This window comes from Chenopodium album, chromosome 9 (genome assembly GCF_948465745.1).
Source record: "Chenopodium album chromosome 9, dcCheAlbu1.1, whole genome shotgun sequence".
Taxonomy (NCBI): Eukaryota; Viridiplantae; Streptophyta; class Magnoliopsida; order Caryophyllales; family Amaranthaceae; genus Chenopodium; species Chenopodium album.
This window is the reverse complement of record NC_137842.1, coordinates 68,079,836-68,103,011: the sequence shown is the minus strand read 5'-3', so window position 1 is coordinate 68,103,011 and position 23,176 is coordinate 68,079,836. Positions and strand designations below refer to the sequence as shown.

Genomic DNA, 23,176 nt, shown 5'->3' with positions numbered 1-23,176 from the left:
TTTTGCATTTGAATGAAACTTATTTACGAAAATACAGTCCACGTAGAATTGAAAATACATTTGGGGTAATTTTTTTCTTTAGAAACAAACCACTACCATAAGTAGCGGTTATAGTCTAAAACCGCTAACCGCTACTTGAGGTAGCAGTTTGTCTATAGTGCTCTAAGTAAAGATACAGTTAATCAATTTATAAAGGGAGGTAGCGGTTTTAGTACATAAACCGCTACTTGAGGTAGCAGTTTTACTCTGAAAATAAAAAAAAATAAAAAAAACTTATCCGAGCCTACATGGACATTAATTCCGTAATTAAGTTTCATTCTGACGCAAAAGTGTAAATAAGTTTTAAAATAACCATAAGTTCGTAAATCATCTGAAAGTGATTTTATCGCCTTTTAATGACCGTGTGAGGCGTGAATCCTTTTCAACTATAGACTTGATCACTTAAATCATAAGTAATAGATTTAGTGCTAAAGTGCACTAAGAACTATTAAAAGCAACAAAGGGCAGCTTAATGAGTTAAATTAGTCCGCTTAATCACTTGTCATTCAGTGATTTGCGGCTAAAGCAAATTTCACCTAACAAAAGCATTAAATGGTGGGACTCATTTTGGTATAGCCTTCAAATTTGATTCTTTTTTCTTTTACATTGGATCGTACTCAACATTTTATATTTGTATCAGCCTCATTCTCTGTGCTGTGCTTTTCAGCCTTCAAAGTTTGGGGTATTGTGTATTATAATTGTGGTGTATTGTAAATTTTGACTAGCAACTTGCAAATTTGGGATCCTGAGTCCTGATTCCATCCCCTTTTAACGCATCGGCCCGCATGCTTTATTGCTCTGCACGTTTACAACCAACCATTATTTGGGTCTTTTTTAAGCATCTTGTATTAAACTAATACGATGCACTTTACGTGAAACGCATACGTGATACGGAGTATTTTTGAATATTAAATGAAAACACGAATAAACTAGGAGATCATTCTGACGAAAAGAAAGGAAAAAAAACCGCATTTGGTTGAGAAGAAGACTTTGGTGATACACTGATACATTCTTCGTAATAGTCATCCTTGTGCAAGAGTCAAAACACCTTGAACTTTTCTCTTTATGCTCTGTATCTACTTGTATTAATTTCACCCGATACAAACACTTGTAAAGTAGAATAAAAGGGATATAAAGAGGAATAAATACATACTCAGCACAAGTAGAAATTGGTTCATGTAAAATAAGAATACACACGAGACTAACAAGTTGTGTAAAAAAAACCATGATTTTACAGGTTTGTTTCATTCCTTTTTGAAAAGAAGGTACAAGATGCAAATACATGAGTTAACCAAACAAAGAAGGATTAAAAATGGCTAAGGTAGGCATCAGCCAACATTTGTCCTAAATGAACTTGGGATTCAGTAGTTAAATGCATATTATCATCTTTTAGCTTCAACCCCTTGGCATCTACACATATCACATTGGGGAGATTGATCTCAAGCTGTGCTTCTCTTACCTTTTCTGTGTATTGTTCGTCCACCCCGGATGCAAGTGCCACCTACAGAAATTAACCATTCTCTTATCATATATTACAAGCTATAACTTTCTTGTGAATAAGTTAATAGAGTAGCTATTTGACGAGACTATCTTGCATTGACCTAAACCCGTGTATAAAAAATTACTTGCGAAATTAGAAACTAAAAACACTCTAGCCCAGTAAAGTTGAAAATTGTGAGATTATTTCATACAAGACTTGACCTAAAAATGACAAATTGCCACGCCTATATATTTACCAATTATAAATATTATCCAAAATATTAAGTCAAGATAGAAACATTATGGTGATTGCTCTTATAACAAAACCATGAACACACATAGAAATCTGGTCTTAAATTAGAAGTAGATTACCTGAATAATTGGAAGCAACGGCAACTGAAGATCCTCCCTGACATTACAAATAAACTCCTCCATCCTATCTTTATATTCATCTGCATCATGCTCTGTCAACGTATCACTCTCTCCTTGGTACCACACCAATGCCTTAATCTCACTCTCATCCCCACCTCTCCTCACTGCAGCTTTAGACCTCTTCACCATACTCTTGTACAAGGGTGTTCCGCGTGCCCACTCACTGATCGGAGATGCACCCACAGTACAGGGCACGAGTCCAACAGTGCCAGCCCCGTGCTCTATAAGCTTATGAGCAAAGGGCATGCCAGGCCCAACCCCGCAAACCTTCTGCGTATCAATATCAACATGTAGAGGCTCATGTGCCTCCTCCCAAAGGAGTTGAGCGCTGAAGCGGAGGATCGAAGGGTTAGGCTGACATTCGGGTGGAACAACACTATCCCATTTCTGGTCAGTCTCGGAGTACTTAATGACTCCTCCACGGCCTGACATGTTGCTCTGCCCTGAGAGGATGAAGATCTCTTTGGAGTCCTCACATGACATGATTGCCTAGCTATGGAAGATGAAGTATTCTATTGAAAATGCATCACTCTTCTAATCTAGGTTCTTTTATGCAATTCATTCCATTTCTTTAACATTTTACAGTTGTCTCCCCGTCATTTCCGGAGATGTATGGTATAAAGTATAAACATTGACTTACAATTTGCAACTTGCAAATTTAAAATTCTGAACTCTAAACCCTTGCAGATAGAATCCAAGCCTCTATACATTAAGTCAATAACAAGCATCTTCATGGTACCCCAAGGTCTCCAACAACTACTTGACTAGCATTACATTACTTATGTTAGCTATATAAAGCATGCATTCATCACTTAGAATCTTAGATAGCAATATTCAGATATTCGAAAAGTAAGTCTTGTAACAAACTGATGCAGAGTATGCAATCGATAAGATTAGGTACTGATGAATAAATTTATAAGATTTGAGGAAACTTCAATCATTGTATGCAAATATATCCATTGTATAAAAACAGTCATGATAGTAACAACGATTATAGAGAAAAAAAAAATAAAGACGATTTCCACACATACACAGCAATGAGAGCAATAGAGACAGATCAAAAACATTTTGATTTATTGAATACCAAGAAATATAAAACCGTATAAGAAGTGCAAGTTATCCAAATGACAACATATGCAAGCAGTAATGCAGCATGTAAATATCTGCATATGTAGAGGTAAAGCCTAAGAGGAGGAAGGATTAAAATGGCAGAGGTAGGCATCAGCCAACATCTGACCTAATTGAACCTGGGCTTCAGTAGATAAATGAAGATTGTCGTCGTTGAGTTTCAATCCTTTGGCATCCACACATACAACATTTGGGAGTTTGATCCCTAGTTGTGCTTCTCTCACCTTATCTATGTATTTTTCATCCCCTGATGCAAGTGCCACCTGAACAAATTAAGCATTTTCAGTAATTCCTAAATTTTATAATATACCAAGTATATATATTCACACATCAATGTTTTCATAACTACAACAAGCATTGTTTGAATTCTTGGTTCTGATCAAGCAAGGCAATTCTCATCAAATAGCTGGGCGGTATACAATAAAATTCATAATGACTTCATACACTATAGAAAATTAGAAATGACATAAAATGTAGACATACTAAACTACACCAACATTACCAATTTACCATGTTAGAGGTGTCAACTTAACGTTTGAATTAGAGTTTAAGTTCACAATGCATATCAATCTTTTAAAGATCGTTTAATTTGACTTTTTATGGTTTTCAAGACGTATGTAACATCTCTTTTATCTCTAATTGTGCTTGAAACCATACACAAGACTTTTCCAAATTTGAACATTCCTAAAATAAATGATTACCAACAAATACAATACCAAAACAAACAACAATAAAGTAAAGAAGTACAAATGTAGAATAGTACCTGAATGATGGGAAGCAATGGCAACTGAAGATCTTCCCTAACATCACAAATAAACTTCTCCAATCGCCCTTTATACGCGTCAGCGTCACTCGCCGTGGCATCACTCTCACCTTGATACCACAACATTGCTTTAATCTCACCCCCACCACTCTCCACACTACATTTAGCTCTCTTCACCATATTCTCATACAGGTGTTCCCCACGCGCCCACTCTCTTATCGCGGTCCCGCCCACGGCACACGGGACAAGTCCAATTGGCCCACCCACGCGCTCCCTAACCACGTTGGCGAATGGCATTCCGGGTCCCACCCCACAAACCTTACGGCTATCGATGTCGGAATGTAGTGGATCACGCGCTTGCTCCCAATGGAGGTGCGCGTTGAGGCGGAGGATTGAAGGGTGGGGTTGACATTCCGGCGGAATAACGCCGTCCCATTTCTTGTGGTGGTGGTGATGGTGGTCGGTGTATTTAACGACGCCTCCTCGGCCGGCCATGTTGCTTTGGCCGGAGAGGAGGAAGATCTGTTTTGCGGTGGTGTCGCACGACATCATTATTTGATTGGGTTTTTGGGATCGAAAGATGTTGACCCTTGGTTCAGTTGGTCACTCTGTTGTTGTTTTGGCCTTTTGGCCTTTTGGGTTGGTAATCACAATTATTATTATTTTATTATTATTATTATTATTTTATATAACAAATGAGGTGTCGGGTAATAATGGGTTGGATGAAGTCGGATTGTATCAAGTGTTGTGTCTATTTCAAGTTAGATCGTGTCAATATTTGACAACTAGCTATAACTTTTATTTAAATACAATTGAAGATATGTATAAACAAGCGTAAAATCCCAATACTACAAAATTACATATAAATTAAAAGAAAAGGAGTAAGTATTGGAGATAAGTCGGTATGATTGTATGAGTGTGGCTGGTTGTCATTGTATCAAGTGGGGCTAGGCTTTTATGATTCAATAAATGAATTAGTTACCTAAAACGTTACTAGTGACCAGTGATAAAATGGTACAACTTATACAAGAGATTTATGTAAGGCCAAGGCATTGAGATTTATGTAAGTTACTAAATTGTGACTAAAAATTGAAAGCTCTAAACGTGAAGAGAAGAGCTACATAAGAGCTGAGATACCAAATATGGCAAGTATCTCAGTGTTATCAGCTGCTGCTAGAAGGTAATACTCTATTCCATGCTTAACACTTGTATGGGTATAAGCTTTAGGTAATGAGTTACATATATAGAATGCAATGAATTTCCTTACATTTTCTTCTTCTTAGATGGAAACCCAGCTTAATATCATCTCCCGAGTCATATCTTGGATAATGCCGACCTTTTCTTTATTATTATTATTTAATTCTCACTTTTAAAGTTTTTTCTTTTTACATTAAAAAAAATAGTTATTATCAATACCATTTTTATTTTTTTTTAATTTATGTTTTTGTTTATAGGTTGGAAGGTAAGGTTGCACTCATCACAGGTGGTGCTAGTGGAATCGGAGAATATGCTGCAAAACTTTTTACTAAACATGGTGCCAAAGTCATGATTGCTGATATCCAAGATGAATTGGGCCAAACTGTATGCAAGAACTTGGGCTTATCTGCATCATCCTACATCCATTGCAATGTCACTAATGAAGCCCATGTCCAAAACGCAGTTGACTCAACGATGGCCCAATATGGAAAACTCGACATCATGTTCAACAACGCGGGTATAGTGGGCTTTCCAAAGCCCAACATCCTTGACAATTCGCAATCCGAATTTGAATGTGTGGATATAAAAGGCTTTATAAATAGGTTCATAAGACACTATGCAATCACACACATATATCAACAGCAAATTAAACTCTGCAAAATTCAAACAATAATATCCTATCTCCGTTAATCGGATGGCAAATGTCTCAATTTTTTCTGCAGCAGCTAAAAGGTACTTCCTCCGTCCCTAAATTACATTCTTATTTTTAGCATTTATTCCTCACATAATAGAGAGAAGTAGAAATGTAATTTAGGAACGGAAGGAGTAACTAATTAAACTTGTTAAATTCGATGTTTGTTTTTTTTTTTTTACTCAATTTCTAAGTTCAAATTGTAGGTTCACGATTTGTAAATCCATATAATTTGATTGAGTATATAAACCAGTCCCGGGTTTCAACCTTCTGTTGAAGAATACAATATTGATGTGATTTTGTTTTTAGGTTGGAAGGCAAAGTTGCCCTTATTACAGGAGGGGCTAGTGGTATTGGTGAATATGCAGCTAAAATTTTTACACAAAATGGAGCAAAAGTCATGATTGCTGACATTCAAGATGATTTGGGTCACTCTGTTTGCAAAGATTTAGGCTCATCAGTAGCCTCATACACCCACTGCAATGTCACTAATGAATCCCATGTACAAAACGCAGTCGATTCAACAATGATACAATACGGAAAACTCGACATCATGTTCAATAACGCGGGCATAAATTGCTTTCCTAAGCCAAATATCCTTGACAACACGTTATCGGAGTTTGAAGAAGTTGTAAAAGTCAATCTTGTTGGGCCGTTTTTGGGGACCAAACATGCGGCTCGAGTAATGATCCCGGCCAAACAAGGTACTATAATTACAATGGCTAGTACTTGCTCTACCATAGCTGGTGTCGCGCCCCATGCCTACACTAGCTCGAAGCATGGCGTGTTGGGGCTCGTAAGGAACACAGCCGTGGAACTTGGAAGATATGGGATTAGGGTGAATTGTGTGTCACCACATGTGACTGCAACCTCTATGACTAAGACCCTTTTTGAACTAGACGAAGAACGTATAGCTAAGTTATACTCTAATCTCAAAGGTGCTTGGTGTAAAAAGGAGGATGTTGCTAATGCGGCTTTATTTCTTGCAAGTGATGAATCTAAGTTCATTAGTGGACATAATCTTATTGTTGATGGAGGATTTACTATTGTTAATCCTGCATTTTGTATGTTTGAACAACCTATGTAAAGATTTGTTGAAATTGATAGAGTATAAAACATATTCTTGAACCTTTTAAGCTTTTGGTTGAGGTTCAAGAATATATTTTATACTCTATAGGTTAAGCCGATGGTTGAGGTTCAAGAATATGTTTTATATTCTATCATAAATTACTAGCGGGAATAATAAGATTTAATCACTTTTTATTTCTTAATTAATGCCGCGATTCTCATTTTTTTATTCCTTCATTTTATGTTGTAAGTGAAATTTCAAGCATCATTGGATTTTTGTATTCGTATTTAAGCTAAGGATAACGGTCATTTTATCAAAAAAAAAAAAGTCATTTTTTTTAAAAAAAAAACCACTAATGCTTAATAATTTAATAAATAATACTCCCTCCGTTTCATAACGTTAGTCCCATATACTATTTTGGGCGTTTCAAAAAGTTCTACTCATATTGAATATATTTCATTTATGACTTGATTTTTTTTGGAATTAATTTATTGTGGATTGATGACATGACTCTAATTAAGGAAATTTTTACCTTAAATTATGCAATTATGACTTGTGCTTTCCTAATAAAAAATAAAAAAAAGTTAATTAAGGTAAACTAATTATGAAATATGTTGTACTTTAATGTTAGATTCCAAATATATTTATTTTCTTATTTTATGTGATTGATTCCATATGGGACTAACATTATGAATTGGAGGGAGTACATTTATTTAATATATTTTCTAATTGCATATATTTAAATAAATAATTATGTTTTGTGTAAAGAAAAATGTATAAATGTATATATTTATTTACTATTTTCTCTAAATGTACGCAATTGGAATTTCCAAAACTAGAATAGACTTGTGACCACAATAATTAATGGCCATCCAACTATCCAAGTCTTATACTGTTATAAACATACAAACCATGCATTTTTCGTTTTATCACTTTGTGAACTATGCCAAACATCTACAGACTACAGTTTTCAGGGTGTTTTTCTTGTTTTTTGTGTTTTTGTACTAATGAACTATGGCAACTACTCTTAATAATACTAAAATAGCCCAACATGGACGATAAGCTTTATGAATGAATCTCTGGATACAATACTACATACAAGAGACTTTATAAATAGGTTGTCTTAGACAATAAACAATTATAGTAACTCTTAAGATTTAAGAAAACAACTACTAGCATTTAGGAACAAGGAAGTACTATTTATACTAGTAAATTAAATGGCAGGCATCTCAGCTTTTTCTGCTGTGGCCAAAAGGTAATTAAACATGGCCAAAAGGTAATTAAACATGTATATTATCAGCTTATCTATATATTTTTTTTCTTTCTCTAATAGTATTTTTTTAGTTGTCAATAATAACTTATAAAGATTAAATGATCCAGTCGAGATTTGATCTCAAATTGTAAAAACCATTCATCTTTCAAGCAGACCCGTTCCTAGAAATTTATGGGCCCTAGGCATAATGTAAGAAAAGGGCCCCTTACGTAAACAAATATTTTTACACGCAATAGCTTTTTTTTTTTTTTTGAGAGAACACGCAATAGCTTTAAATAAAAATAACTTAAATTATTTGAATAATAAGTCTCCATACACAATACTGAAGTAATAACTTTGCATAATATTTCGGTAATTGTATAGATATGAAATGGTGTAATTGAAAAGATTAATATTTTGAAATAGATACTCATAAAATCGGAAGAATAGAAGAAGAAGAAGAGGTTATATTGCATAATTATCTCCACCTAATTGACATCTAAGTAATTTAATATTAATTGCTAACTAAATGCATTTATTATCTTTTTTAAAAGTAGCTTATTTTTTAACGAGTAAAAACTACAGTTTAGATAGTTTAAATTCTACAGCTATGTAAATTGATTTTTTTTTTTTGAATTTTTGGGCCCCTTTCTGGCGTGGGCCCTAGGCTGTCGCACTCGAGGCCTACCCCTCCGGGCCGGCCCTGCTTTCAAGCTATTTGTGAATCATAGTGATGCTTTGTAGGTCCACTATTTGTAAATCCAAAAAGGAAATGATTTTTACTCTTCTAGAGTACTTACATTTAGAAACTTTTTTATACAAAGTTTATCAGCGATCTTTCTTGAGTACAATACTTTAAAATGGTTTATTTTCAGGTTGGAAGGCAAGGTTGCCCTAATCACAGGAGGTGCTAGTGGAATTGGTGAATACACTGCCAAAATTTTCACACAAAATGGTGCAAAAGTCATGATTGCTGACATCCAAGATGGTTTGGGCCAAGAAATTTGCAAAGAATTGGGCCCATTAGTAGCCTCATACATTCATTGCAATGTCACAAATGAAGCCCACGTAAAAAACGCAGTTGATTCAACAATGGCTCAATACGGAAAACTCGACATCATGTTCAATAATGCTGGCATAGCTGCATGCTATCCTAAGCCCATCCGTGACAACACACAGTCGGAGTTTGAAGATGTCATTAAGGTTAATCTTGTTGGGCCATTTTTGGGTATAAAGCATGCGGCCCGAGTAATGATCCCGGCCCGAAAAGGTAGTATTATTACAACAGCTAGTACTTGCTCCACCCTTGGAGGAGCTGCCGCCCATGCCTACACTAGCTCCAAGCACGGCGTGGTGGGGCTCACGAGAAACACGTCGGTAGAACTTGGAAAATATGGGATTAGGGTGAATTGTGTCTCACCACATGCAGTTGCGACTTTTATGACTAAGACTATCTTAAATCTAGATGATGATAATATAGCTAAGGTATACTCTAATCTTAAGGGTACTTGGTGTAAAAAGGAGGATATTGCGAATGCGGCTTTATTTCTTGCTAGTGATGAATCAAAATATGTTAGTGGTCATAATCTTTTTGTAGATGGAGGATTTACTATTATGAATTCAGGATTTTGTATGTTTGAATAATCAAGTAAAGATTGTTATGGACTTATGGTTGATAATAATAAAGATGCTTCATTTGATAATAATAATAATGTGTAATATTAACAAAAACTAACTCAGCCAACCCACCTCCTTCCCTGACCACCCAACTAACACACCTAAACCACCTCCTTCCCTGACCACCCAACCCATCTATACCAGTAAACCACCTCCTTCCCCTACCAAAATGACACCCTATTCGCAGATCCACCGTCGAAATCGGCAAAACCCTAAACCCTTCCCCTTGAAACAACTCTCATCTGCTCGCGACATAGCTGCTTCCGTCAACACTCGATCGGCGAGGACGAAGGTGGAAGCTAGATGGGAAGGTGATCCAGATCCGCCGAGAAAGAAACAAGAAACAAATGGAGAAGAACGTTAATGGTGTGAGACCCAATCTGCGAGAACGAAGGCGGGCAACATGGTGGACCGGTGGTTGCGGGCTTGCGGCGGAGAAGAGATGGTTAGGGTATAGTGGAAAGAGGATGAGGTTAACTATGGTGGCCTGGTGGTTGCGCACTTGCGGTGGAGGAGAGACAGTACAGTGGTTGCGTGCTTGCAGCGGAGAAAAGGGGATGGGGGATGGTTTCCCGGTGAGGCTAGGAAGGAGGGGACGGGGCTAGTGGCCGGATCTGGTAATGAAGGCCGCGGGTTTTTTCTTTTATTTTTTATTTTTTTGGACAAATGCAAGAGTGACACGTGGCATTTTAATTTTTTAAAAAGCTTTTCAGCAGATAATTGGTTTTTAGGATTGATAGAAGAAAATGGAGGTGAAAGTTGAGATTATTGCAGAATAATCGATTGTTGGGATTATTCAAAGTAAATTGGTCAAAATTGAGATTAATAAAGTGTATTTTTCCATTTTGTTATTGCATATGCATAACAGCATAATTATTGAGATTACATAAACAAAGTCTGCAAAATATCAAAAACTACTTCCCAAGTGGTATCCTCATAAAGCAGTTCCTTGAATTTATCCTTGACTTCTTCCATTAGTTGATCCTTGGCTCTTTTTATCAATGCTCTCTTGGATATTTTGGGGTAAGGAACATCGTCGTCGTCGTCGTCTTCGGTCATATTGTCTTTGCGGGCAGATGCTTGGAGTATCATACTACTACTACCAACTGGGACAGCCGCCGCACACTCCTTGTGCAAGTCAAAGTTGCATTCCTTGCAACAATACCTTAACCCTTCGTCTTTCTTTAGGCATGCATTACACCAATAAGTATAATACCTATAATAATCATTTACATGTATGATTTCATAAGTTATCTAGAAGCTTATTATATCACAATCAGTATAATTAATTATAATGAAAAATATAAGTTTAGATCAGATAAGCAAAAATAAGATGAACTACACATAGCTTCTAAAAAAATATCTAACCCGATTTTGCCACCTAAGGAGGAGTATTCCAATTGATGTTGTGGATGAAGTGAGTGCCTTATTACAGTTTGGAGAGAAGAGTCAACGACTGCTGTAGGATTACCGGTACCACATATCATATTGTCGTTTGTTATCGTACAACTACCAACTTGGAGAGCACACTCCTTGTGCAAATCAAAGTTGCATTCTGTGCAACTATACATGAAGGCTTCCGCCTTCTTATTGCATGCATCACACCGAAAAATAACACCACACCTATAAGCATTATTCAAATGATCTTTTACTGAATTAGCTAATTTAGCAAAACTATTTACCAAAACAACTATTTATAAATTCATATTCTAAAAGTAAAATATCGACCTTGGAAGGATTTTTTCCCCTATTTTTATTTACATGTAAACGGCTGGTTTTTTAAAAATAAATTATTGGCTTTCATTTTTAATTTGAATTTATAATTTAATTATAGCCGCACAATACTACCATTCCCATTATACATTTTTATCTAATTTTCGTACTATGGAAGTATTTTGTTTTGTTTTGTTTTGTTTATATGATTGAATGGTTGTAAGTTTATTTTCATGCTATCCTAGTTTTAAGAATTGTTCTATCCAAGTAACTGAAATTATACGACGATTACATAATCATAAATTTTCTTTGGATCATTCTCATGTTGTAGGTCTATGATTTTTTTTTTTTTTTGTATTTTTTTTTTATTTTACTACTATTTTAAATTGAGCATAATACAGTAGTTAGAGACTCTGAATTCATCTCTGAATTGATTTTTTTTTTTTTATTATTATTAATGTGATTGATGCTAAATTTTTTGCATATATATTAATGTAATTTTTTCTAGTAACTTTCACAAGATTTAAATAATTAAAAGTTTGGAACAGGGGTGCTTTATATCTGATTGTATTTCGTTTCATTTTTAGAGCATGAATACTTAGAAAACGCTATTATATCTTTTTTTTCACAAATATATATATATATATATATATATATATATATATATATATATATATCAAAATCTGGCAAAAACCAAATCAACCTAAAAAAAACAAAAAAATAATAATAATGTAAACCAAAGCGTTACATATGGAAGGGAAAAAAAAAAGAAATTCCCCTCCAAGTTATAATTTTGTTAATAATTTAGATAGTTTTGAAATTGAATTTATAAATAGCCATTTTGGTAAAAAGTTTTGCTAAATTAGCTAATTCGGTATAAAGCTTATTCAAAAGTTATTTTAAAAGCTTATTACTCATAATTCATAAAATAGGCCAACATGATTATTTTGGTATAAAGCTCCCATAAAACACACAATAATATAATGCAATGTCGTAAATCTAACCCGACATCAATAATGGTGTTGAATATCAATTGATGCTGTGGATGAAGTGAGTGCTTCAATCGATGCTGTGGATGAAGTGGTTGCCTAGCTTGCCTTATTATAGCTGAAATAATTAGATCCTCCATGTTTTTGATGTGTAATTTAATTTAATTAAATATGATTAGTAGTACGAGTAGTAGTTAATACAAATGTATTCTATGTTTTGTGTGTGTGTTTTATATATATATATATATGAGCTAGTAGGGCTTCCAAAACCTACCACTCTCCCTATACGGGTATAATCGTAATTTTGTATTGAAAAAACAAAGCACTTGGGAGGAAAAGAAAATGTATGAGCAGTGGGCAGTAGTCAACATTAAAGACAAAATACTATTAAAAAAAACATTAAAGACAAAATACTATTCAAAAAAAAAAAAAACATTAAAGACAAAATAAAGAAGCAAGAAAGAAAGAGAGTAGAAATGTAGAATGAAAGAAAGATATGAATATATGATTGGGAAATATGGCAGAAAAAAAATCCCTTGACTAGGTCTCACACCTAAGAATGGAAGAAAGTAAACCCTTGACTCGTTTTATTGTTCTACTTTCTCTGTTCTTTTTTTACTTGAGATGTTTCTTTTATCACGCTTGTCAATGCAAAACTTTAGCGATCAATAACTTTAATTATTCATAAATAAAAATTATAAAAGTTGTATATTACGATTGTACTTATTTAGACGAATTAAAAAAATATCATTTGAATATATTTCTCCTTAAATATCATTAACAAAAGACGGTCAAAGGAGAGGTGGTGAATAGTGTAAAAGTTAAAGCGGGTCAGGTAAAAAAGAACGGAGGAAGTATATCTTAATCATATTATTCATAGTACAATTGGTTAGAATATTAAATGTTAGGTTAGTCCCGAACAATGTATGATTTAAGACTAAAATATCTTTCATTTGAAATATAAATACCTGTAATACTAAGCTTGTGATTATTCTCATTATATATACGTATTAATTAAAGGACAAAAATGTAAGGTCCACTATTTGTAAATCCAAAAAGGAAGTGATTTTTACTCTTCTAGAGTACTTACATTTAGAATTTTTTTTTATATACTAAAGTTTATCAGTGATCTTTCTTGAGTACAAAATTTTAAAATGGTTTATTTTCAAATTGGAAGGCAAGGTTGCCCTTAGGAGGTGCTAGTGGAATCGGTGAACACACTGCCAAAATTTTCACACGAAATGGTGCAAAAGTCATGATTTCTGACATCTAAGATGATTTGGGCCAAGAAGTTTGCAAAGAATTAGGCCCATTAGTAGCCTCGTACATTCATTAATTGCAATGTCACAAATGAAGCCCACGTAAAAAACGTAATTGATTCAACAATGGCCCAATACGGAAAACTCGACATCATGTTGAATAATGCTGGCATAGCAGCATGCTATCCCAAGCCCATCCTTGACAACACGCAGTCGGAGTTTGAAGATGTCTTAATGTCATTAAGGTTAATCTTGTTGGGCCATTTTTGGGTATAAAGCATGCGGCCTGAGTAATGATCCCGGCCCAAAAAGGTAGTATTATTACAATAGCTAGTACTTGCTCCACCATAGGAGGAGCGGCCGCCCATGCCTACACTAGCTCCAAGCATGGCGTGGTGGGGCTCACGAGAAACACGTCGGTAGAACTTGGAAAGTATGGGATTAGGGTGAATTGTGTCTCACCACACGCGGTTGTGACTTCTATGACTAAGACCATTTTAAATCTAGATGATGAAAATATTGCTAAGGTATACTCTAATCTCGAGGATACTTGGTGTAAAAAGGAGGATATTGCGAATACGGCTTTATTTCTTGCTAGTGATGAATCAAGATATGTTAGTGGTCATAATCTTTTTGTAGATGGAGGATTTACTATTATGAATTCCGGATTTTGTATGTTTGAATAAATCAAGTAAAGATTGTTATGGACTTATGGTCTGTAATAAAAATGTTTCATTTGTTTGTTTAAATAATTAAATGAGTAATGTTAATAAAATAGGGAAAATAAAGGTTTTGTTTTATTAGTTAGTGTTATTGTACTTGATATATATATATAGTATATGTTGGAATTACAAGCATCATCATGCTAATACTATATATGAACTATGAAGTATATCAAAAGACATTCCTAAATAAGTGTAAGTGTCAAGTACATTATACTTTTGTGCGTTTTGTTCCTTTTCATCCGCGTACAATTAAAATAGTGCAAGCTTCCTAAAAAATACAAGTAAAATGCAAGAGTATAATGATATTCCCTAAAAAAAAAAAAAGAGTATAATGATATTCCCTAAAAAAAAAGAGTATAATGATATTTAAAAAAAAATTATAAAAAAAAATGCACCAGCCGGGAATCGAACCCGGGTCTGTACCGTGGCAGGGTACTATTCTACCACTAGACCACTGGTGCTTGATTGTCCAATTAAATGATTCAGAGTTTTAATTAATTAATAAAGTTCCATATATACTTTCTGAGTACAGCAGGTATAGTCAATGAATCAATGAATGAGATTGGAGGAAAATTAAAAAACACATCTTAGCCTTCTATCTCTATCTCTCTCCTCTATTTAAGCGTACTCTGAATTCTCCATTGAAGCGGCTTCTGAGTTTTCTCTCTCCATTGAAACAGGTAAGATTTTTTTTAAGCATCGAATATCAATTTCACAATCTAGGGTTTAGTTTGTTTTTATTGTAAGTATAGTCGATTTAGGGTTCTGGACTACTCAAGTATTCGTTATAATTACTCAAGATTATAACGACCGATTTTGCTGCTATAAAATTTCAATGTTGATATTCTTGAGCGAGAAGAATTTTTATGCGAATTTTCAAGCCTAATTTTGATGATTGATTCAAATTTGGTTGCTAATGTGTTTTGTTTATGACCCTTTAATGTTAGGACGGAACAATGAAAATGGACCTTTTTCCCCTGGATTAGGGAATTTCATTTTATTAAAATTTATTATCCTTGAATTTCAATTTAAGTTTATTATTCTTGGATTTCAACTTCTAAAGTTTATTATTATTATTTTATTAAGATATTCATATTTAGTAAAGTTTATTATTATTCTAGTAAAATGTTTGATTGATTGAATTTAGTTTTTGTGCGGTGAGAACTAGATTGTAGATGAAACATTGGTCTGGAATTAATTTAAAGTTGAAATTGATTGAATTACAGGATGGAAAGTAGGGTAGAGTTTGAAATTGGTGGTTGCCTTGAGCAAAGACAAATTTCCTCAGACCTTGCGGTATTTGTTTCTCCAAAGGAGGTTCTGTCAAAAAAGAAAGATGTTTCCTCCACTGTTGAATCTTTGCTGACCTATTTTTCTGATTTGGATTATCTTGATCGAATTAATGGCGACCAAGTTATTATCAAAGATACGTTTCAATCCAAATACGTTCTGGTTTTTGCTTATAAAGCGCCTCAAGGAGAATTCAACTTCCGTGAGGTCTTTCCTAAAGACCCGGTGGGTGTATGTTCAGAATTGTATCGCTTCAGAGACGATTTTGAGATGGTTGTGGCCTTAACGGGCAATGATTCAGATCTCGGAGAGGCTGGTTTCAACCACTTGCTTCTTTTCTTACCTCATTTCTCTCTTGTTGTACCATATGAGCATTCCAAGATCAGGGCCTCTCTATGCGATTACCTTGGTGTCAATGCTCACGGCTCCTCTAATTGGTTGCTTGTCAATGCTAATCAAAACATCTTGCATTACGATTCTAATGCTGCAAGACAGTATCTGCAGGATCTTTTCCCTGTAAGCCCTATGGATTTTGTAACTTTCATTAACAGGCTTATTAGATCAACATGGCCTGTTGTCAGTTCTGAGGCCAAAGGCCCTAGACTATTGGAAGGAAAGTGTCCGGTTTCAAATTCGATCAAGTATGTGTTGCCAGAATATCTCACTCGAGCCTTGAAGGACTTTTGGAGTGCGATTCCTCTTATGTTCTTGAAAATGGCAACGAGGAAACGATCACCATCTCAGAACTTAACAAGAAGGTCGTTGCATTGTACTTGTGTATTGATGGAATGTTCACTTCCACTCTCCATATGGTCCATCAACAATGTATAGAAAATCAGCTATCGTTTGAGATTGTGCTGTTCTACATGCCCTATGACAACTGCCTTGACCCACGGGCTCACAAGGGTAAAATTGATAGATTGTTGAAGAAGAAGAGAATATCGTGGTGGTGCTTGCCCATCAACAACAATGTTAGCTTAAAGTTTAAGCGACTTGTAGGCTGTCGTGATGACTTTAAGCTCGTCATAGTAGGACCTGATAATGAATATGTGGATCTGCACGGTGAAGAAATCCTGAAGAGACGCGGAATTGATGGTTATCCGTTCACTAGGGAGGGCCTTATCGAAAAGGAACTGAAGCGGCTTCATGGACTCACCTTGGAGTCGTTGTTGGTTATTGGGTCAAAGAATTATGTTTATAAAGGCAGCACAACATATCCTCTGGCTGATCTCCTAGGAAAGAATGTCCTTGTTTATTTTGCTGAAAGAAGTAAAGATCTTTATCATCCACTGTTAACATGGTATCCTGAGATTAAGGCAGATGTTGACGATCTTGAAGTAGTCTTTGTTCGGTTAGAAGATGACCTTGCTGCAGCTTATGATGATCTCGAATTAGCTGAAAGTGTGAAGCCTTGGTATGTATGTCCCTATGATCCTGAGCACTCAAAAATTTTACGGGAGAAAATATTTATCGTCGGGCATAATAGAGTACGTGAAACCTTGGTTAAATTTGGATCAGATGGAAAGATTTGTTCATTTCGAGCTCAATATCACCTTACTTATGATGGACCCAAGGCTTTTCGAGAAATTGGTGATCCTCATCTACGCCAAGATGTCATTAGAGAATATTTAGAGGGGATGCTATAAGTAGAAAGAATATCTCTAGAACACAAATTGTTACGTACTTTGTATTAATTAGTGGTTAATTTTATTCTAATTAAAACAATGGCAGCAAAAATGCATCAATTCAATTCAGTTTAAAGTAAAGGATTAGTAACTACTTCCTCATTTTTCTGGCTTAGGTAACTTTGTACCATTATTTTCTCTTTTAGCACGATATTAGTTAGTAATGTACTCAGCATTAGACTTCTTTTCGGCAAATCCAAACCACAAAACATGTACTCAGCATTAGACTTCTTTTCGGCAAATCCAAACCACAAAACACTTACACATGTTTGTTTCGTATTATTTTAAATAAACTACTTCCATTGTTCCTTAATACAAAGCCTCTTAAATGCTAAAAAGAGGCTTTGTATTAAGGAACGAATATGCATGGTCGAAATTTTATGATTTTATGAAAGGGTACTTCCTCTGTTTTTTTAATTGCATCGATTTGACCGGCACATAGTTTTAGGAAGGTGAGTTTGTAAGTGGGGTCTATTGGGAAATTAAAAATGTTATTGAAAAAAAAAATACTACCAACGATTCTTATTATGTGCAACAAAGGGTTATTATTTGTGAGACATAAAATATTCCATTATTTGTGAGACATAAAATATTCCTTTGTTGCACATAATAGGAAACGGAGGTAGTAGTTGAATAATAATTTCTTAAAAAGTAAGGGACGTGAAATCTTGGAATAGTTTACCAAAATTTCCCGTGTCGGTGGGTCCGGCAGGATTCATGAGTTTTAAGTATACCTGCTAAAATTACTTGATTTTTAAAGACTATGTTCGTGGTTTTAGGGTTTGTTCTCATGCGATTATTTTCACTTCAGTTCAGTTCAGTTCAGTTCTAATAAGTTCAGTTCAGTTTAGTTCAGCTCCTAATTTCCTTCTCTTATAAAATATTCATTTCAGTTAAGCTCTAATAAGTGCAATTCAGTTCAGCTAAGTTCAATCAATGAGAATAGGCCCTTAGTAGATAGTTTGAGATATGATACTGGGTGAGTTGGAGAATTATTTGTTGGGGTGTGATTTATTCACATCAATTTTGTTAGACTATGGTTCGTATGTGTTTGAATATCAAATGAAACGAAGCGAAAAAAAAAATTATCTTGGCAATGTTAAAAAAAAAAGGAACAGAAAAAATGGACTCTCCCTACAGGGACTTACTTGATGTGAGCGTGGTTTTGCTCATGAAAGGTTAGGTTGGGACTAAAAAAAAAAAAAAAACTAGTGAAAGGTTGAATTATTAAATTAAATTAAATTAAAATTATTTGTAATCTATCACATAATTTGAGCTGTCAATTTGGGTAAACAGGTCGGGTAAGAATGGGTCGGGTCAACTCGGTTCGAGTCAATTCAGATTAATTCCATAACCTATGCGCGTTGGGTTTGGGTTGGGTCATGCTTGAGTCTGGTCACGTCGGGTCATACTTCTTATCGGGTTTGGGTCGTGTTTAGGTCGGGTTACATTCGGGTCCGGTGAACAATAGGTCAGGTTTAATTCGGGTTTACACGGGTTAAAACGGGTTAGGGTAATTCTCAGGTTTGAGTCGGGTTCGGTTCAAGTAAATAATTTGCAGATTATAATCAGGTCGGGTCATTATTCTCGGGTTCAAGTCGGGTTTGGTTCAAGTCAATAATTTACGAGTTATAATCAGGTTGGATCATTTCCAAGTCGGGTCATTCTCGGATTCAAGTCGGGTTATGTTCAAGTTAATAATTTACAGGTTACAATTAGTTCGGGTCATTTCCAAGTCAGGTTATATTCGGGTTCAACTAACTATAAATAGATAATTATCATTTTTATCAAGCTAATTATTTCCTTTGACTATAATATATATGGAAATATATATAATAGGGAAGTATAGTCTATAATTTAGAAAGATAATTATCTCCTTTGACCATATAACAAATATATACTATATTTAACTCTTAAATTTGAGGATGATGCTCCTTTAATTTCTTTTGCTGGCCTAGACCGACTTGGTCTCCCAAGACAAAATGCATGCTTTGATCAACAATAATAAGGTGGTCTAAATTGCATTTAAGGTGATTTGAAATCGGGTCAGGAACAATTTGGGTTGAATTTAGGTCAGGTCAATAACAAGTCGTGTTAATTTTGAGTCGGGTTAGTAACAGATCGGGTTGAATTTTTGAATGGGGTAAGTAATGGGTATGGTAAAATTTGTGTCGGATCAATAACAAGTCGGGTTGAATTTGGGTCAGGTCAATAACAAGTCGGGTTGAATTTGGGTCGGGTTTGTAACAGGTTAGGTTAAATTCGGGTCGGGTTAGGAACGGGTCGGGTTGCATTCAGGTCAGGTTCATAACAAGTCGGGTTAAATTCGGGTTTTGACGGATTAAAACGGGTTTTGGGTTAATTTCGTTTCAAGTCGGGTTTGGTGCAAGTTAATTAAATTGGCCATTGTAAATCGGTAAATAAATCGGTGCAAGTTGTAAACAGGTAAATTGGTCGTTTAAAAGCAAATTGAATGGTTCCACACACCCAATTGGACTCCCGGAGGGTGTTAGGGACCATGGTAAACATTTCGGCAATTTTTATTTTAGGGCGAAAAAAAAAGTCAAAAAATTCCAAAATTAAAGGCTATTATCCACGCTTTTTGAGAAATTTTGGAGGTTTCGGAGCCCGGTGTCGAAAAGTCTTGAAATTCTATAAGATACATCTCGGGATCATATAATGCCATTTGGAACCATATATGTTCATTATTTGTTGTCATAAATGTTCGTGGTATGCTTGAATTCATGAAATCGGTACAAGTTGTAAACCGGTAATTTTGTCGTTTAAAGGCAAAATTGGATGGTTTCTCCCACCTAATTGGACTCCCTGAGGGTACTAGGAACCATGGAAAACATTTCGGCAATTTTTATTTTCGGGCGAAAAAAAATCAAAAAAATTCAAATTTGAAGGCATATATCCACGCTTTTTGAGAAATTTTTGAGGTTTCGGAGCCCGGTGTAGAAAAGTATTAATATTTTAGGGGATACATCTCGGGGTCATATAATGCCGTTTGGAATCATATATGATCATTATATGTTGTCATAAATATTCGTAGTAGGCTTGAGTTAATGAAATTTGTGCAAGTTGTAAACTGGTAATTAAATTGGCCGTTTAAAGGCAAATTGGATGGTTCCACCAACCCAATTGGACTCCCGGAGGTTATTAAGGACCATGAAAAATATTTCGGAAATTTTTATTTTCGAGCGAAAAAAAAGTCAAAAAATTCCAAAATTGAAGACTAATATCCACGCTTTTTGAGAAATTTTGGAGGTTTCGGGACCCGGTGTCTAAAAGTCTTGAAATTTTAGGGGATACGTCTCGGGGTCATAAAATGCTGTTTGGAACCATATATGATCATTATTTGTTGCCATAAATGTTCGTGGTAGGCTTGAGTTAATGAAATCGGTGCAAGTTGTAAATCGGTAAATTAGTCGTTTAACTACAAATTGGATAGTTCCACCCACCTAATTGGTCTCCCAGAGGGTATTAGGGACCATGGTGAACATTTCGACAGTTTTTATTTCCTGGCGAAAAAAAGTAAAAAAATTCCAAAATTGAAGACTAATATCCATGCTTTTTGAGAAAGTTCGAAGGTTTCAGGCCTGGTGTCGAAATGAAATGAGATATTAGGGGATACAGCTCGTGGTCATATAATGCCGTTTGGAAATATAAATGATCATTATATGTTGTCATATATGTTCGTGGTACACTTGAGTTAATGAAATCGGTGCAAGTTGTAAACCGGTAAATTGGTCGTTTAAAGTCAAATTGGTTGGTTCCACCCACCTAATGAGACTCCCGGACGGTATTAGGGACCATGGTAAACATTTCAGTAATTTTTATTTCTGGGCGAAAAAAATTTCAAAAATTGAAATCCACGATTTTTGAGAAATTTGGAATGTTTCGAGGCCCAATGTCGAAATTTTTTGAGATTTAAGGGGATACATCCCGAGGTCATAAAATGTCGTTTGGAACCATATATGATCATTATATTTTTTCATAAATGTTCGTAGTAGGCTTGAGTTAATTTATCAGTGCAAGTTGTAAACCGGTAAATTGGTCGTTTAAAGAAAAATAGGATGGTTCCACCCACCCAATTGGACTCCCGGAAGATATTAGGGACCACGGTAAACATTTCGACCATTTTTATTTCCTGGCGAAAAAATGTAAAAAAATTCCAAAATTGAAGGCTACTATCCACGCTTTTTGAATTTTTTTTTAAGATTTTAGGGCCCGGTGTCGAAAAGGCTTTATATTTTAGGGGATAAATATCTGGGTCATATAATGCCGTTTAGAACCATATATGATCATTATATGTTGTAATAAATGTTTGTGTTAGGCTTGGGTTAATGAAATCAGCGTAATTTGTCAACTAGTAAATTGGCCGTTTAAAGGCAAATTGGATGGTTTCACCCACCCAATTGGACTTCCGAAGGGTATTAGAGACCATGGTAAACATTTCGGCAATTTTTGTTTTCGGCCGAAAAAAAAGTCAAAATATTCAATAATCAAAGGCTAAAATCCACGCTTTTTGAGAATTTTTGGAGTCTTTAGGGCCCGGTGTCAATAAGTCTTGAAATTCTAGGGAATACATCTCGTGGTCATATAATATTGTTTGGAACCATATATGATCATTATTTGTTGTCATAAATGTTCGTGGTAGGCTTGAATTAATGAAATCGATGCAAGTTGTAAACCAGTGAATTGGTCGTTTAAAGGCAAATTGGATGGTTCCACCCACCCTATTGGACACCCGGAGAGTATAAGGGTCCATGGTAAAAATTTCGGCAATTTTTATATCCGAGCAAAAAAAAGTCAAAAAATTCCAAAATTGAAGGCTAATATCCACACTTTTTGAGAAATTTTGAATGTTGAAAAGCATTAAGATTTTAGGGGATACATATCGGGGTCATATAATGCCGTTGGATCCATATATGATCATTATATGTTGTCATAAATGTTCGTGGTAAGCTTGAGTTAATGAAATCAGTGCAAGTTGTAAACCAGTAAATTGGTCTTTTAAAGGCAAATGGGATGGTTCCACCCAGCCAGTTGGATAGGGTTTAGAAGATGATTGTTTTCTTGTTCGTCGATTTATTGCAGCTTGTTTGTTTATTGGGTTCTTATTGCAGCTAGAAATACACACCCTACTGGAGGGGATGGTCAGCCATCCGAGCCACCCCATCGTCAATGGACATACTTGTTGCGGGGAGGGGGAAAACTACCTTGTTTCAGGCTTCTCATCCGAGAATTCCATAGAGGCCCACTATAAGTGAGTTGATGTTACCTACTATCCGATCCAACAAATTAGAGTACGTCAGCTGCTGCTTCCACTCGTACATTTGAGTTTTGTGCGTCGATAAAATTATTTTCTCTTAATATTAATTTTTTTATTTTTTGTTGTTATATTATATTATAATTATTTATAAATTATATTATTACATGAAACTGTGTATTTTGAAATAAGCCTGAACCCACTTCAAAATAAATTATATTAAAATTATTTATAAATTAACAAATTACATAAAACTGTGTATGTAGTATATTACACGCTATTGATACATATAATTAAAAAAAAAAGTTCATTAACATTTGGAATTTAAACTTATATTGCGGTTTCCAAAGGCAGTGAAGTTTTTTGACGTGGTCATGGGAGCATGGTTATATTAATTTTGTCATACATGGGCTGCGATTGCTCAATAAGCATTCATAAAATGGCGTATAGTACCTTTTGATGATACGGTATACCGACTTTCAAATATCATTCATATTTTAATTTTGGTTTATT

At 35.0% G+C, this 23,176-nt stretch overlaps 6 protein-coding genes, 1 non-coding gene and 2 pseudogenes across 8 annotated transcripts; 5 read left to right on the top strand and 4 right to left on the bottom strand.

Annotated features, from left to right (window-relative positions):
* Positions 1-1,214: 1,214 nt before the first annotated feature.
* LOC145558946 (putative carbohydrate esterase At4g34215) lies at positions 1,215-2,866 on the bottom strand. Its single transcript, XM_081620324.1, has 2 exons — positions 1,891-2,866; positions 1,215-1,540 (listed from the first exon to the last, which is right to left on the bottom strand). The coding sequence occupies exons 1-2, from the start codon at positions 2,431-2,433 to the stop codon at positions 1,346-1,348; spliced, it is 738 nt and encodes a 245-aa protein (XP_081476450.1). The 5' UTR covers positions 2,434-2,866; the 3' UTR covers positions 1,215-1,345.
* A 135-nt stretch (positions 2,867-3,001) lies between these two features.
* LOC145558945 (putative carbohydrate esterase At4g34215) lies at positions 3,002-4,473 on the bottom strand. The gene is made up of 2 exons (XM_081620323.1): positions 3,842-4,473; positions 3,002-3,341 (listed from the first exon to the last, which is right to left on the bottom strand). Exons 1-2 carry the CDS (start codon positions 4,391-4,393, stop codon positions 3,135-3,137), a joined length of 759 nt encoding a protein of 252 aa, XP_081476449.1. The 5' UTR covers positions 4,394-4,473; the 3' UTR covers positions 3,002-3,134.
* Positions 4,474-4,898: 425 nt separating this feature from the next.
* On the top strand, positions 4,899-5,728 carry LOC145558050 (secoisolariciresinol dehydrogenase pseudogene; annotated as a pseudogene). Its single transcript, XR_014092353.1, has 2 exons — positions 4,899-5,021; positions 5,296-5,728. The product of XR_014092353.1 is annotated as a secoisolariciresinol dehydrogenase pseudogene (transcript).
* On the top strand, positions 5,628-7,000 carry LOC145558942 (borneol dehydrogenase, mitochondrial-like). The gene is made up of 2 exons (XM_081620319.1): positions 5,628-5,770; positions 6,039-7,000. The coding sequence occupies exons 1-2, from the start codon at positions 5,733-5,735 to the stop codon at positions 6,814-6,816; spliced, it is 816 nt and encodes a 271-aa protein (XP_081476445.1). The 5' UTR covers positions 5,628-5,732; the 3' UTR covers positions 6,817-7,000.
* A 1,015-nt stretch (positions 7,001-8,015) lies between these two features.
* On the top strand, positions 8,016-9,720 carry LOC145558944 (secoisolariciresinol dehydrogenase-like). Its single transcript, XM_081620322.1, has 2 exons — positions 8,016-8,053; positions 8,926-9,720. Exons 1-2 carry the CDS (start codon positions 8,016-8,018, stop codon positions 9,692-9,694), a joined length of 807 nt encoding a protein of 268 aa, XP_081476448.1. The 3' UTR covers positions 9,695-9,720.
* A 51-nt stretch (positions 9,721-9,771) lies between these two features.
* LOC145558947 (uncharacterized) lies at positions 9,772-12,620 on the bottom strand. Its single transcript, XM_081620325.1, has 3 exons — positions 12,445-12,620; positions 11,096-11,350; positions 9,772-10,943 (listed from the first exon to the last, which is right to left on the bottom strand). The coding sequence occupies exons 1-3, from the start codon at positions 12,567-12,569 to the stop codon at positions 10,610-10,612; spliced, it is 714 nt and encodes a 237-aa protein (XP_081476451.1). The 5' UTR covers positions 12,570-12,620; the 3' UTR covers positions 9,772-10,609.
* Positions 12,621-12,988: 368 nt separating this feature from the next.
* LOC145558049 (borneol dehydrogenase, mitochondrial pseudogene) lies at positions 12,989-14,374 on the top strand (annotated as a pseudogene).
* Positions 14,375-14,803: 429 nt separating this feature from the next.
* On the bottom strand, positions 14,804-14,874 carry TRNAG-GCC (transfer RNA glycine (anticodon GCC)). Its single transcript has one exon. It is a non-coding gene; the product is annotated as a tRNA-Gly (tRNA).
* Positions 14,875-14,982: 108 nt separating this feature from the next.
* On the top strand, positions 14,983-17,463 carry LOC145558941 (putative nucleoredoxin 1-1). Its single transcript, XM_081620318.1, has 2 exons — positions 14,983-15,093; positions 15,640-17,463. The coding sequence occupies exon 2, from the start codon at positions 16,492-16,494 to the stop codon at positions 17,347-17,349; it is 858 nt and encodes a 285-aa protein (XP_081476444.1). The 5' UTR covers positions 14,983-15,093; positions 15,640-16,491; the 3' UTR covers positions 17,350-17,463.
* The last annotated feature ends 5,713 nt before the right edge of the window (positions 17,464-23,176 follow it).

Bases quoted from the DNA above. Each gene is read 5' to 3' on its own strand.
- LOC145558946 (XM_081620324.1), bottom strand. From the start codon at position 2,433: ATGTCATGTGAGGACTCCAAAGAGATCTTCATCCTCTCAGGGCAGAGC. The intron at 1,541-1,890 runs GTAATCTACTTC...TAATTTCTGTAG, and splicing joins CGTTGCTTCCAATTATTCAG to GTGGCACTTGCATCCGGGGT.
- LOC145558945 (XM_081620323.1), bottom strand. From the start codon at position 4,393: ATGATGTCGTGCGACACCACCGCAAAACAGATCTTCCTCCTCTCCGGC. The intron at 3,342-3,841 runs GTACTATTCTAC...TAATTTGTTCAG, and splicing joins CATTGCTTCCCATCATTCAG to GTGGCACTTGCATCAGGGGA.
- LOC145558942 (XM_081620319.1), top strand. From the start codon at position 5,733: ATGGCAAATGTCTCAATTTTTTCTGCAGCAGCTAAAAG. The intron at 5,771-6,038 runs GTACTTCCTCCG...TTTTGTTTTTAG, and splicing joins TTTTCTGCAGCAGCTAAAAG to GTTGGAAGGCAAAGTTGCCC.
- LOC145558944 (XM_081620322.1), top strand. From the start codon at position 8,016: ATGGCAGGCATCTCAGCTTTTTCTGCTGTGGCCAAAAG. The intron at 8,054-8,925 runs GTAATTAAACAT...GTTTATTTTCAG, and splicing joins TTTTCTGCTGTGGCCAAAAG to GTTGGAAGGCAAGGTTGCCC.
- LOC145558947 (XM_081620325.1), bottom strand. From the start codon at position 12,569: ATGGAGGATCTAATTATTTCAGCTATAATAAGGCAAGCTAGGCAACCA. The intron at 11,351-12,444 runs GTTAGATTTACG...TAATGCTTATAG, and splicing joins AACACCATTATTGATGTCGG to GTGTGGTGTTATTTTTCGGT. The intron at 10,944-11,095 runs GTTAGATATTTT...TGATTATTATAG, and splicing joins TCCTTAGGTGGCAAAATCGG to GTATTATACTTATTGGTGTA.
- LOC145558941 (XM_081620318.1), top strand. From the start codon at position 16,492: ATGTTCACTTCCACTCTCCATATGGTCCATCAACAATGTATAGAAAAT.